Source organism: Ostrea edulis, chromosome 2 (assembly GCF_947568905.1).
Source record: "Ostrea edulis chromosome 2, xbOstEdul1.1, whole genome shotgun sequence".
NCBI classification, from domain to species: domain Eukaryota; kingdom Metazoa; phylum Mollusca; class Bivalvia; order Ostreida; family Ostreidae; genus Ostrea; species Ostrea edulis.
The window spans coordinates 5,928,012-5,943,964 of record NC_079165.1 but is presented as its reverse complement, the minus strand read 5'-3'; the positions used below and the strand labels follow the sequence as shown (position 1 = coordinate 5,943,964).

The 15,953-nt window shown below is 34.8% G+C and overlaps 1 protein-coding gene across 5 annotated transcripts in view; it reads left to right on the top strand.

Annotated features, from left to right (window-relative positions):
• The window catches only part of LOC125679064 (bridge-like lipid transfer protein family member 1), a 79,830-nt gene that overhangs the window by 8,137 nt on the left and 55,740 nt on the right, over positions 1–15,953 (top strand). For all 5 annotated transcript variants that reach the window (XM_056157456.1, XM_056157457.1, XM_056157454.1 and 2 more), the window contains exons 6-16: positions 938–1,017; positions 2,910–3,051; positions 4,222–4,378; positions 7,847–8,017; positions 10,463–10,580; positions 10,953–11,108; positions 11,533–11,630; positions 13,031–13,194; positions 14,532–14,808; positions 15,444–15,644; positions 15,789–15,926. In XM_056157456.1, coding sequence (XP_056013431.1) covers positions 938–1,017; positions 2,910–3,051; positions 4,222–4,378; positions 7,847–8,017; positions 10,463–10,580; positions 10,953–11,108; positions 11,533–11,630; positions 13,031–13,194; positions 14,532–14,808; positions 15,444–15,644; positions 15,789–15,926 — 1,702 coding nt within the window. The remainder of the gene's footprint in view (positions 1–937; positions 1,018–2,909; positions 3,052–4,221; positions 4,379–7,846; positions 8,018–10,462; positions 10,581–10,952; positions 11,109–11,532; positions 11,631–13,030; positions 13,195–14,531; positions 14,809–15,443; positions 15,645–15,788; positions 15,927–15,953) is intronic.

Below are 15,953 nucleotides of genomic sequence, written 5' to 3'. Positions count from 1 at the left end.
TCCGAGTATGTGCTCCGTTGAGTACCGTTCTCAAAACCGAGATTATAAAACTCTTTGAGTTCGTTCTCCACTGAGTCGGGAATTGATGCTGTACTCAAGAACCGGTATTGGAAATCTTCAGACTTTTAAGGTAAGATTGTTTTACATGTAAACATAAAGTACTATATCGGGGCCTCCTATACACATGTCATACATGTTTACATATTTAAATGTCAATACATAACGCGTATAACGTCACAATATATCATATAGCCTGGGGCGTCTTTGTTGTTCATTTTGTAGAAGCAGACGGCGATAAATCCGTCTATGCGCCGCCATGTTTGTTTTGAGTACAACTCTGAGCAAGCTCCAAAGCAGACTCGAGAAATCTTGAGTATGTACTCCATTTGAGTATGAGAATAATGTTGTATAAGTTTTATAACCTTGACTTTTGAGTATGAGTACGATTTTGAGCACGGAGTTCGAGTTTGAGTATGAGAACGTGCTCAAAAAAGTTTTATAACCTCCAGGCCTACATTTTCACCGCCTACATGAGATGGGTCTTTAATGGTTAACTCGGCTACATATACCTGAGCGGATTGAGGATTTTTCTCTCTCAAAATTTTGATTTCTGTAGCTTTGAATTGTTTTGGTATGATAAACAATTTATTGCATAAAGGTTCAGGAGATATGAAGGTCTGTTCACCCAACAAAAATCATATTCCCCTAGGCTCAAGGTCAACACCTAAGTCCAGGGCAACGCCCAAGGGGAATTTGATTTTTCGTGGGTGAATAGAACTTTATATCTTCACCATTATCTTTCAATAGATGTAATATATACCTGTAAACTAGCACTTGGTTGTGATGAACTCAAACTTTTACTGAATGAATTCCATTGAAGAAACGAATAGAGTTATTTCATCCCTTGTTTTCTGTCACTTTATTTCGATTTTTATAGAGCTCCTAGATATATGGGGGAAGGGTTCATTGTGCTACAGACCAGAAAGATTGAGGTTCACTTCTACATGGACGAACCAGGTACTGTGTGAAATCTAAAAGTTACACTCTAACTTAATACAAAGTCACACACTAACTTATACAAAGTCACACAATAACTTATACAAAGTCACACAATAACTTATACAAAGTCACACACTCACTTATACAAATTCACACACTAACTTATACAAAGTCACACAATAACTTATACAAAGTCACACATTAACTTTTACAAAGTCACACATTAACTTATACAAAGTTACACAATAACTTATACAAAGTTACACATTAACTTATACAAAGTCAGACACTAACTTATACAAAGTCACACAATAACTTATACAAAGTCACACAATAACTTATACATAATTACACACTACCTTATACAAAGTCACACAATAACTTATACAAAGTTACACATTAACTTATACAAAGTCACACAATAACTTATACAAAGTCACACAATAACTTATACAAAGTCACACAATAACTTATACAAAGTTACACATTAACTTATACAAAGTTACACATTAACTTATACAAAGTCACACAATAACTTATACAAAGTCACACATTAACTTATACAAAGTCAGACACTAACTTATACAAAGTCACACAATAACTTATACAAAGTTACACATTAACTTATACAAAGTCACACAATAACTTATACAAAGTCACACATTAACTTATACAAAGTCAGACACTAACTTATACAAAGTCACACAATAACTTATACAAAGTCACACAATAACTTATACAAAGTCACACAATAACTTATACAAAGTCACACAATAACTTATACAAAGTCACACAATAACTTATACAAAGTTACACAATAACTTATACAAAGTTACACACTACCTTATACAAAGTCACACAATAACTTATACAAAGTCACACAATAACTTATACAAAGTCACACAATAACTTATACAAAGTCAGACACTAACTTATACAAAGTCACACAATAACTTATACAAAGTTACACATTAACTTATACAAAGTTACACATTAACTTATACAAAGTCACACAATAACTTATACAAAGTCACACATTAACTTATACAAAGTCAGACACTAACTTATACAAAGTCACACAATAACTTATACAAAGTTACACATTAACTTATACAAAGTCACACAATAACTTATACAAAGTCACACATTAACTTATACAAAGTCAGACACTAACTTATACAAAGTCACACAATAACTTATACAAAGTCACACAATAACTTATACAAAGTCACACAATAACTTATACAAAGTCACACAATAACTTATACAAAGTCACACAATAACTTATACAAAGTTACACAATAACTTATACAAAGTTACACACTACCTTATACAAAGTCACACAATAACTTATACAAAGTCACACAATAACTTATACAAAGTCACACAATAACTTATACAAAGTCAGACACTAACTTATACAAAGTCACACAATAACTTATACAAAGTTACACATTAACTTATACAAAGTCACACAATAACTTATACAAAGTTACACATTAACTTATACAAAGTCACACATTAACTTATACAAAGTTACACAATAACTTATACAAAGTCACACAATAACTTATACATAATTACACACTAACTTGCACACAGTTACACACTAACTTAAAGGCAGATATACTGATACACTGTGCATGTATAATTAAGTGCTTGTAGATTTACATGTAAATTCCTTGTAGACTTTCTTTCTGGGCAAATAAATACTTGTCTGTTTGAAAATATCAAGGAAAAATGTGTCATAGACTAATCGCCATGCACATGTTCATTGTGCAGGTTTATCAATACACGCATGTATATGTATATATACATTGATCAAATATTGATTTACAAAAAATAATAGGTATTCTTCCGTATGAGCCGAAGAGTATCAATTTAACATCCTGTGTGTTTATTATGTACAGGTATTGCTCCGTATGAGCCGGAGAGTGTCGAGCTAGCCGATGGGGAGACAGTGGTTCGCAGGACATACCCTTGTCTGGGGATGGATGTCAAATGTGGGAAAAACACAGACATTAACTATGGTCCCTGGGTAGACAAACAGAGGTACATTGTATTTACAGCAGCAGTATAAGATACGATCCTAGATGTTCTCTCATAGGGAGATTTATAATGTACTAGATGTTCTCTCATAGGGAGATTTATAATGTACTAGATGTTCTCTCATAGGGAGATTTATAATGTACTAGATGTTCTCTCATAGGGAGATTTATAATGTACTAGATGTTCTCTCATAGGGAGATTTATAATGTACTAGATGTTCTCTCATAGGGAGATTTATAATGTACTAGATGTTCTCTCATAGGGAGATTTATAATGTACTAGATGTTCTCTCATAGGGAGATTTATAATGTACTAGATGTTCTCTCATAGGGAGATTTATAATGTACTAGATGTTCTCTCATAGGGAGATTTATAATGTACTAGATGTTCTCTCATAGGGAGATTTATAATGTACTAGATGTTCTCTCATAGGGAGATTTATAATGTACTAGATGTTCTCTCATAGGGAGATTTATAATGTACTAGATGTTCTCTCATAGGGAGATTTATATTGTACCTACTGCACTTCTGCTGTACGAATTCTGACATAGAATGGCAGATAAAATATACTGTTTACTGTATCTATTATAATAACAATGCACAGTGTACATTTATGTTCTGGTGTTAATGAAAGTTTTATGGAATCAGGATTTTGTGTTCAGACCAGCTAGATTTATCGAGATTATGAAAATTGGGAGAGAAGAGGTCTAATATGCTTTTAAATACGGTTGTTTACCTCAGATATTTGCATTCAATTCATTTTGTACTTTATCTTAGGGAGTTACTATGGAAATTTTTCTTCAGCTTGTTCTTTGTGTTAGGGAGTTGCTATGGAAATTTTTCTTCATTTTGTACTTCATCTTAGGGAGTTACTGTGGAACTTTTTCTTCATTTTGAACTTTTTCTTAGGGAGTTACTGTGGAAATTTTTCTTCATTTTGAACTTTTTCTTAGGGAGTTGCTATGGAAATTTTTCTTCATTTTGTACTTCATCTTAGGGAGTTACTGTGGAACTTTTTCTTCATTTTGAACTTTTTCTTAGGGAGTTACTGTGGAAATTTTTCTTCATTTTGAACTTTTTCTTAGGGAGTTGCTATGGAAATTTTTCTTCATTTTGTACTTCATCTTAGGGAGTTACTGTGGAACTTTTTCTTCATTTTGAACTTTTTCTCAGGGAGTTGCTGTGGAAATTTTTCTTCCCAGCTGACTACCAAGACATGGTGCCAACAGAAGAAGCTAAACCTGGCGAATTCAGAAATTACAAGAAGTTCGAGTTCATGATGAACTTAATGCAAACCTCCACCATAGACATCCTGTTCACAAAAGACTCGGTGTGTAACTTATACAATGTCCCGTGTAACTTATACAATGTCCCGTGTAACTTATACAATGTCCCGTGTAACTTATACAATGTCATGTGTAACAAAATACAATGTCCCATGTAACATACAATGTCCCGTGTAACATATACAATGTCCCGTGTAACATATACAATGTCCCGTGTAACTTATACAATGTCCCGTGTAACTTATACAAGGTCCCGTGTAACTTATACAATGTCCCGTGTAACTTATACAATGTCCCGTGTAACTTATACAATGTCCCGTGTAACTTATACAATGTCCCGTATAACAAAATACAATGTCCCGTGTAACTTATACAATGTCCCGTGTAACTTATACAATGTCCCGTGTAACTTATACAATGTCCCGTGTAACTTATACAATGTCCCGTGTAACATAAACAATGTCCCGTGTAACATATACAGTATCCCGTGTAACATATACAGTGTCCCGTGTAACATATACAATGTCCCGTGTAACATATACAATGTCCCGTGTAACATATACAATGTCCCATGTAACATATATAATGTCACGTGTAACATATATAATATCCCATGTAACTTAAACAATGTCCCGTGTAACATATACAATGTCTCGTGTAACATATATAATGTCCCATGTAACATATACAATTTCCCGTGTAACATATACAATGTCACGTGTAAAAATACAATGTCCCGTGTGACATATACAATGTCCCATGTAACATATATAATGTCACGTGTAACATATACAATGTCCCATGTAACATACAATGTCCCGTGTAACATATACAATGTCCGGTGTAATATATACAATGTCCCGTGTAACTTAAACAATGTTCCGTGTAACATATACAATGTCACGTATAACACATACAATATCACATGTAACATATACAATGTCACGTGTAACATATACAATGTCTCGTGTAACTTATACAATGTCATATGTAACATACAATGTCCCGTGTAACATATACAATGTCATATGTAACATACAATGTCCCGTGTAACATATACAATGTCATATGTAACATACAATGTCCCGTGTAACATATACAATGTCCGGTGTAATATATACAATGTCCCGTGTAACTTAAACAATGTCCCGTGTAACATATACAATGTCACGTGTAACATATACAATGTCACGTGTAACATAAACAATGTCCCGTGTAACATATATAATGTCATGTGTAACATATACAATGTCACATGTAACATATACAATGTCCCGTGTAACTTATACAATGCCCCGTGTAACATATACAATGTCTCGTGTAACTTATACATGTCATATGTAACATACAATGTCATGTGTAACATATACAATGTCACATGTAACATATACAATGTCATGTGTAACTTATACAATGTCATATGTAACATATACAATGTCATGTGTAACATATACAATGTCACATGTAACATAAACAATGTCTCGTGTAACTTATACAATGTCATGTGTAACTTATACAATGTCATATGTAACATACAATGTCCAGTGTAATATATACAATGTCCGGTGTAATATACACAATGTCCCGTGTAACTTAAACAATGTCCCGTGTAACATATACAATGTCCCGTGTAACATATACAATGTCACATGTAACATATACAATGTCACGTGTAACATAAACAATGTCCCGTGTAACATATACAATGTCACGTGTAACATACACAATGTCACATGTAGCATATGCAATGTTCCGTATAACAAATACAATGTCCCATGTAACATATACAATGTCACGTGTAACATATACAATGTCATGTATAACAGGGGTCGAAATTAACTTTTTCTACCACAGGCTAATTTTAGCCTGTGGGTAAAAAATCCACAGGCTAAAATGAAAACCTACAAGCTAAAATGAAAATAATGAAGCAGTGCTCTTTTTATATATATATTTTTTTCAATCAATGATTTTCCTCATCATTACTGAGCCTAGTGGGTCAACAGGCAGCGTTTGGACAAGACACTAAGTTACGTAAGTCATATGGTGCAATGTTTAGGTCTCTTGATTATCGCACCTTTAACAGTTTAATCCACGACTTGTTTACCGCAGGTCTAGATCCAGTCTTCCAATTTCATGCCACATCAGGGTTGTCACTAGTGATTTTTTAAAGCGAATACAGGACTCATGGTTTTATAAGCAGCACGATCACGAGTCCTATGACTTTTTTGATAATCGTCTACGCGGTGAGAAATGCACCCGTGTTGTCACTACAACCCGACCTCAATATGACAATAAATTTAGATATGACATTCTCATGATTCTGATAAAAATAACTACCGGAAGACTTGGTAAAACATAGATTCCGATATTTTTTGTAGATAAATCAATAACAAAAACATCATACTTGGAATTATTTAATTTAATCACCCCTATAGGTGAACAGGACTCGTGGCACATGTCGATATGCGATGTCCGATCTCTAAAGCATTTGTTTGACTCCAAGTTTCTTAAAAAATCATAAAAGAAAAATCCAGATAAAAACGGTTATTGAAATCGGTCGTTCATGTAAGCGTTTGTATGATTCAGAGTGCAAGTTTGAGAAAAGCGAATAGCGCATCACCGTATAAAACGGATACGATACGATCATAGTTTGTAAATCACCACTCGCTAAGATTTTCGAGTGTCCATTATTTTTACTCGCTATTTTTCAAATGTACTCGCATTTTGCGAGTATTTCTCGCTAATTTCGAGCCCTGTGTATAACATATACAATGTCCCGTGTAACATATACAATGTCATGTGTATCATATACAATGTCACGTGTAACATATACAATGTCTCATATAACATATACAATGTCACGTGTAACATATACAATGTCATGTATAACATATACAATGTCCCGTGTAACATATACAATGTCATGTGTAACATATACAATGTCCCGTGTAACAAATACAATGTCTCATATAACATATACAATGTCATGTGTAACATATACAATGTCCTGTGTAACATATACAATGTCCCGTGTAACATATACATTGTCATGTGTAACATATACATTGTCATGTGTAACATAAACAATGTCCCATGTTACATACACAATGATCCGTGTAACATATATAATGTCCTGTGTAACATATACAATGTCCCGTGTAACATATACAATGGCCTGTGTAACATATACAATGTCCTGTGTAACATATACAATGTCCCGTGTAACATATACAATGTCCTGTGTAACATATACAATGTCCCATGTAACATATACAAAGTCCCATGTAACATATACAATGTCTCATGTAACATATACAATGTCTCCTGTAACATATACAATGTCTCATGGTACATATACAATGTCGTGTGTTGCATATAATGGGTTATATATATATGCATAGTAATGTGTTATTCTGCATGTAGTTGTATTTGATTGGGCAAAAGAAATGCAGCATGCATTTACTTTTATAACTTTTGCCCCAGTAAATGATGTTATGGATTTTCCCAAACAGGAGACCCAGGCCATTCATATGAGCTCAGGACAGGGGTCATATGTAGAGGTCACTGTCCCCTGGGTCACCAGTCCTGAGGGTTACATCACAACGGTGCACGGGCAGCTGCTACTTTTAGATGCCACAACAAGTCTTCAGTACCGGTCACTGGTGGAATGTGAAACGTTTGAGGTATGAGAGTTTGATACCAGAAAAACGGAGATCCATGTGTATACGACTAACAGTAGTATTTATAATTATGTTAACAATTATTATTATGTGTGTATTAACACATTCTTGTATTTTATTAACCGAGTTGCAACGAAGTTGAACTCGGCAATTGGTTAGCGATTCGGGCAGGCGGGCGGGCATCAACAATTGGTTTCTGGATGATAACTCGAAATGTTTACAATCTAATCAAATGAAACTTTGATATATTGTTGACTACCAGGTAAGGAAGACCCCTATTAATTTTGGAGAAAAATGGTCAAAGGTCAAGGTCACGGTGACCGAAAATAGAATGAAAATTTCAGAAAAATTTGGTTTCCGGATGATAACTCAAAAAGTTTAAATCCGAATCAAATGATACTTAAATATATTGTTATGACCAGGTAAGGAAGATCCCTATTGATTTTGGAGAAAATAGGTCAAATGTCAAGGTCACAGTGACCGAAAATAGGTTTAAAATTCCAAAAAAAAATTGGTTTCAGGAGGATAACTCAAATTTTTTTTAATTTGAATCAAATGAAACTCGGATATATTGTTGGATACCAGCAAAGCAAGGCCCCTATTGATTTTGGAGAAAAAAGGTTAAAGGTCAAGGTCACAGTGACCGAAAATAGATTGAAAACTTCAGACAAATATGGTTCCTGGACAGTAACTCGAAAAGTTAAACTCCAAACTTCTTTTAAAAATGTATTCACAAGAATTTATTACATTATATCCAACAATTAGTTCTTCACAATTATAAATATGCCACATCATTCCTGACTTTACAATATATCCCATGCAACTCGGCTCATGCACCCCTGGGTGCATATATTGATTTTTGTTTATTGTCTTTGCACTACGAAAATTTGGTTATATTGAAACTGAAATTTAAACACAAAATTCAAACTGGGACATTTTCTGTCACTAATACATTATAACATGGATATTAATGCTTCGTTCACATGAAGAATTTAATTTACATTAAACGTGAGTTAATGCAAATTAAATCTGAACCTTGTTCACTCTGAGATTTTATTGCGCATTAGTTTACTTCGAATTGAAATTTACGTAGCAATTTAATGTGAATCAAATTTACTTTGCATTAGCTCTGTGTGAATGCAAAGCAAAGCTAATGCGCATTAAATGTAGATGCATGCGTATTTGCAAATTTGGCTCATATGTATCATACCCATGGGCAGCTATAGATATTAATGTTATTTTTTAGTGAAAAACTTATCAAAATGATAATAATCACAAAAAAAAACATTACAAACAGCATGTCATTAGATAATATATCAGACATAAATTTGTGCTTTGCATAGGCATACTGAGTAATACATGAGGAAGGAATTGCTTTATTAAATATGATAAAAATGTTTTAATTAAAATTATGATAATATACATTTATTGCATGATAGTGAGGGAGATATGAAGATTTATTCACCCAAGAAAAATCACGTTCCCCATGGGCAACGATAACCAGTGTTTTGTATTTCCATTCTCCTTGAATGCTGATTTACTTGCTTGTTTTTTGTATCAACCAAAACCTGACGATTTAACTGCGTATCGGGTACCCACAGATTTTGTGCCTTATGAACAATGAAAGTACAATGACTTGGACTTATTGTGATGTCACAATAAACTACGTCTAGCCATAAAATATAATTATGGAAAATGCACAAGGTTGCCCATGGAGTAAATATGATGGGGAGATATGATGTTTGAGAGGGAGATATGAAGTTTTATTATGCCTGGCATGTGATTGTCTAGACCAATCAGATTATGGGTTGCATAGAATTCTCATGCTGAGGTATAATAATATGATTTTCTTCTTTACATTTTAACAAATATGCCGATAATTTAAAAAAATTTATACCATAAGACGTCACAGTAGACTTGCAATACGTATTCGTAATTAAAAATTATGTCACAACATTTGTCAGCGGTGTTCCGAAGTTAAATCTGGGCTTATGAAGAAACAATGATTGTCTTAATTGAATGCTGTTCATCAGAGGAAATAACAAGTAATTTCTTGGGAACATATAAAAACAAACACGACAAAACTCCTTGATGTGTAAAGATCTGTAATACATCATGTACAGTAACAGTTGTAAACATGTAATATACGTAGTGTTTTGAACTGTGAATTCTCTATATCTACACAACATTCATTTAAATATCTATAAAAATAATTTTCAATGATGTAGTCTCTTCTTTTAATTATTTCGCATACCCGTTAATTTAGAAATGCATACGAATTTAATGTGCATTAGTGTACTTTTCATTAGATTTCACCGCGGTGTAAACGCTATTTAATTCGAATTAATTTGATGCGCATTATTTTACCTTGCATAAAATTTAATGCAAAGTAGAATTTAACGTGCATCTGTGTGACCGAGGCATAAGGTTAGACTGTTTGTTTGCTAGTTCACAGTGAAAGCCTCTTACCCGATAACTTGGAACTGCCACCAGGACTGGACGTGTGATTTCATAGCCTGTAAGGCTACTGTCTGTATCATCTTTGACCACAAACATTTCTTCACAGGTAAAAATGGCTAATCTTATTCTGCTGTTATATTCAAATCTTGACTAAGCATTTTTTGAGTTAGAAATGAAATCATATTGAAATGAATAACTGAATTTGATTTTACAAACTTAAGAATTTAATGATATCATAAACTGGCAATGTCAATTTTGGAGGACTGTCAATGTATGTGTACACTGTAGAGCTTGACGTTAATGCACAATCATGTTCAAAAATTGTATATACAGTTGAAATTCAGTATCTCAAATATTGATATTTCAAATACCATGGGTATGTCAAAGTGAGTTGGAAGTTCCAACTACATTTTCTTTTTCTTTTTTCAGTTTTAAATTTCATTTTAGTGTAAATTTTATTTATATCCTTAATCCTTAGATCTGATCAATGATTGGTCTGTGAAGACAGTTCCTGATCTCTATCACTTTGTGCCATACACTTGGACAATCAATCTACAAATTAAGGACTTTGAGTTGGTTTTACTGACAAACGAGTATAACTGGATTGACACCTCCTCCCATCAGCCAGAAAACGGTAGGTTGGTAAAAATAAAAACACTGGAGACAAACACACTTTTAAAGCTTTTTCTTATCTGCAAATTTAAAAAATATCCCATGTTACATGTTGAGGTAACTAAGTTTTACTGTAAACACAATGTAAAATTGTCACTCTCTGTTGAGAGTTTTAATTGACACAAGGGCTGTTTTGAATAATAGAGAAAGTAGAGCGTTTCCTGAATGGGAAATGCTGCTTTGTCATATTGTGGTCTATCTAGAACATTCGTGCATTGCAATAAATGACAAACAATCTGATTAAAGTCAGCTTCTCGATCCACTCCTCTTTTTTTTTTGTCGTTACACGAGTAGCAGATTGAATTACAAAGCTTTGTGAGTAAATCTGGCATGTGTACAGGTGTATTGTATATATAGTATTTCTTAACTATTTTTGGTGATTTCAGCCCACATAGCTTTCTGTGGAGACTTGTTAGACATGTCTCTAGTTTTGCCGTACTCTGATTTCCTACCGGACACCGTTCGAGTGGAACTCGTCTTCAAGGTGTGTATGTCATTTAAAAACTTCAGTCTGGGCTTACCGCGTAATAATTACTGCAATTCGATTGTCAGTCAGAAAGAGAGTACTCATTTATGTAATGTACATATTGGACATGTTTCACAAGTTACAACAAAGGCTATTCAGATTGTGTACTTTCCAATCCCACTCGCTGCACTGATTAAAGTAATACAGTAAATATGGTTACATTGAACTTGCATATAATGAATTCACACTTACAGTAAAACACAGTTACATTGAACTTGCTTAATATGATGAATTCACTCTTACAGTAAAACACAGTTACATTGAACACACTTATAATGTATTCACACTTACTGTAAAACATGGTTACATCAAACATGCTTATAATTAATTCACACTTACAGTAAAACACGGTTACATTGAACACACTTATAATGAATTCCTGCTTACAGTAAAACACGGTTACAGTGAACACACTTAATTCACACTTACAGTAAAACATGGTTACATTGAACACACTTATAATTAATTAACAGTTACTGCAAAATGATTTTCATTCCCTGTAGTGTTAAAACACTGTTAACTTTGATATTGAATATAAGGAATTACATTTATTACAAATCTAATCTGTTTGTCCTGAGCACTTTACTGTGTGTCATGATTCTGTTTGTCGCAAGCACTTTGCTATAAGCAGGTTTTACTGTATGTCATGATGACTGTATGTCATGATTACATACAAATACATGCACTCATTGTGTCGCTTGCGTTACGCAGTGGCGACATATAGGGATCACTATACGTCGTCCTGCGTCGTCGTCTGGCGTCGTCGTCACAAAAAATTTCTTTCACAGTTTTCTCAAGAACCACATGGGGCAACTCCCTGATATTTGGCACAGAGCATCACTGTGGCCAACTGTATTGTGTAAGACATTTTCGAATCTGTCGCTTATCAACTTCCTGTTTGCCGGGACTTAGAATTTTTTACAGCAAAAAAATTTCTGTCACAGTTTTCTCAAGAACCACATGGGGCAACTCCCTGATATTTGGCACAGAGCATCACTGTGGCCAACTGTATTGTGTAAGACATTTTCGAATCTGTCGCTTATCAACTTCCTGTTTAGTGACAAAAACCATTTCAATAATTTACTTTTTCAACATTATACATGTACGTGATATATTACATATAGAATGAACTAGCAGGCGACACATGTCTTCCGGGGAAGACTTAATACTGCGTTTTGAAGTTTCTGACACCAAAATTAAAAACAAAGTTTATCCTCCACTTTAACTGCAGATGTTGGGAGTTGGGGTGGGGTTGGGGGTATTACAGTGTTATTTATCAGTGTAAATGTGAGTAGGATTTCAGTTTAAATATTGGCTCATTGGGTTTCCATTTCTATGTGTGTTGTTTTTTATTTAAGGGAGAAAATGCGTTTTGTCGACTGTACCTACCAGAGAACAACACTAGCCGCCATGTTTTGATGGCTTTATCTAAAACGATGAAACTGATGGATCGTAATGGTCAAATCCTACAGGATCCGTTCGGCTCCGAGAAGAAGCAGTGGAGAAGAATGACGCTGGCTAGGTACATATACATGTATATTGATAACAAAGTAGAAATGACATCTCAGATGATTGTGTGGGTAACCTGATAAATAATGCATTTATTTCTCACCGCTGCAGCACAAGTTCAATTTTCATGATCAGCAGTGTTTGTATGAAAGAGGGCGTATTAGTTGCCCCTTGGAAATGAGGGTTTATTCTTGGTACTTCTGTTTCCTCTGAGTACTTCTGTATCCTCCGAGTACTTCTGTTTCTTCCGAGTACTTCAGTTTCCCTTATGCCAATTACCTCCCTCATGCAAATATCAAAGCTGATGGGGGACATTAATACATACATGTATATACATGTAAGTTGTAGAATTTGTTAATTATCGTGAAATGAAAAAAGCTTTTTTTTTTTAGCAAACATTGTAACTTTACTGAATGTAAATGTATTACCGTATAGCAGGTTTTTTCCGCGGAGTTATAAATTTCGCTTAATTTAGCAGTTAGATAGCTTTCTGCCAAATCTCACTCACTAAATATGTAACCAATTGCAACTTAAGTATTTGAAAGAGAGACAACTTTTCCCTTTATTCTGCTAAAATTATCAGCATACCTTTCAGCCAACAAACTGCCAAAATTTAGACCCGTGGAATAAACCAATATATGGTATGAATATTATTTTTTCATAATTTTTTTTCTTAGTGAATATGCACAGCATAGCACAAAATGAGTCTGTACAATGAGATCCTCACAACCTAAACAGTGCCTGTTTGTGTATATCCTATTGCCTATATCACACCGTGTTCATTTAATACATATATACATTCTACTTGTCATTGTGATTGATTCATCAACCATATTTTAGTGAACCTTCATTCAGCACAGACATCAGGGATTTTTTAAGGGTCTGTAGGGGGCAGATATAAGGCCCTATTCCCAATGCTAAAAAGCAGGTATTTTTCCCAATTTCTGCTTTTAAATTCCCAAACAATGAAAAGAAATCAAAGCAGGGTAGCCTTTTTTGTTCAAAAATCTTCTTCACAGGCCCACATATTACAATTTTTGTTTCAAAATTGTTAAGTAAGCCTAATTTTTGGCCTCTGATTATTTGAATGAGGTCAGCTTTGACCAAATGGCAAGTCAGAAGGAGTCCATTCATACTTTAATGCTTTGGTTTGGTTTGTATGGAATAATTTTTTTTCACAATTTCAAGCAAATGTTGCTATTTTTCTCAAGTGAGAGGGCCCAGACCCTTGAAACAAAGACCTTTAAAAAAGCATGTAGCATAGTGTAGACTGTACTACATATAGGTGTGTACATGGTTTTAAGTCATTTTGTACATGTAGTATTATTATGTAATTTGTACTTACCACAGTGAGGGATGGATTGACTGTTGGACCACCTCGAATGCTGCCATCAGTATCGGCTACACCTATCACCCCATGCCAGTTCTCCTTCAGCAGGCCCCCAAGTCAGGAGATGAGGAGTCACTCACCGCCCCCCTCCGTCCCTCCAAATATCTCCACCATCAACCGCCAGAAAATTTTGACATGGGACAGATGGAATCAGATTTGATTGCCGTTGAGCTCGAAGTAGCACCGTCCATGCTTTGTGTGTACGGTTCACTGCTGCGCAATTTCCTGCATGTAAAGGTTAGAGGATAATTCTTATACAAGTACCATACAAAAGAAATGGAAGTGCCTGTACTCGTGTGATTACATGTACCTCTGTCAGTCTGTCCGTCGGGCGTACTTGTCTGTCACTAACAGCAGTAGTCTGTCTGTCCGTCGGGTGTGCTTGTCTGTCACTAACAGCAGTAGTCTGTCAGTCTGTCACATGTACCTCTGTCAGTCTGTCCGTCGGGCGTGCTTGTCTGTCACTAACAGCAGTAGTCTGTCTGTCAGTCTGTCCGTCGGGTGTGCTTGTCTGTCACTAACAGCAGTAGTTTTGTGACGCTCGGGTGTGAAGCTTTATTAGATTATGATTACCTGGAGACATATTTAGATTTCTGTTCTCGACCCTCTAGATGTATTTGCTTAACACATACTCACGTTCCTACATGTAGATGTGACCATATACACAGTAAGGAGCATCCCAGACTCATACACATTCCAATTGTTGATCACATGACATAGCACATGTTTATCCTTTACACATGTACAGACAGTATACAATATACATAAAATGGGAATATGTTTTCCAAAAAAAAAAGCTATGAAGCAAGCACAGAAATTTTAGAATCCATTCTAGAGATGGTGAATAGTGGTAAATGAGTTTTGTTTTTCAGGAAAATTACCTAGGAGAAGATCAAAAGTTCACAGACTTTGAGGATGGCTCTCAGACTGATGGAAAGAAGGGTCAGGCTAATGTCAGCCCCCTGTATAAGGAGGAGAGCAACAACCTGGGGCTGTTTGACGAGCGATACTACCGGCCTTTCGCTGTCACTGTTTCTGTAGCCATACATGATATTCACGGGCACCTGATGAAGGTAATCTGGGTATATTAAGGGTACATCTTCATTGATGTTTCAAAGCAGGTTGAATATCTCGGGAATTAATGCTATAGAGCATGTGAGAGTGCTTGTTTCATGTGATGATTGTAGATTTTCTAAATGCTTTTCTTATTGTTGTAGAACTGTAATGTTGATGGTTTGCCATGCCCGAACATTATGCTGGAGAGGTTGTGTTTTGAGATGGACAAGACTTACAGTGAAACAAAGCTTCAGCTTTTGATATCGCCAGCCATCCTCATCGCCAAGGACAAGGTGGAGGTAATGCATTTTATACTAGGAGTTTTT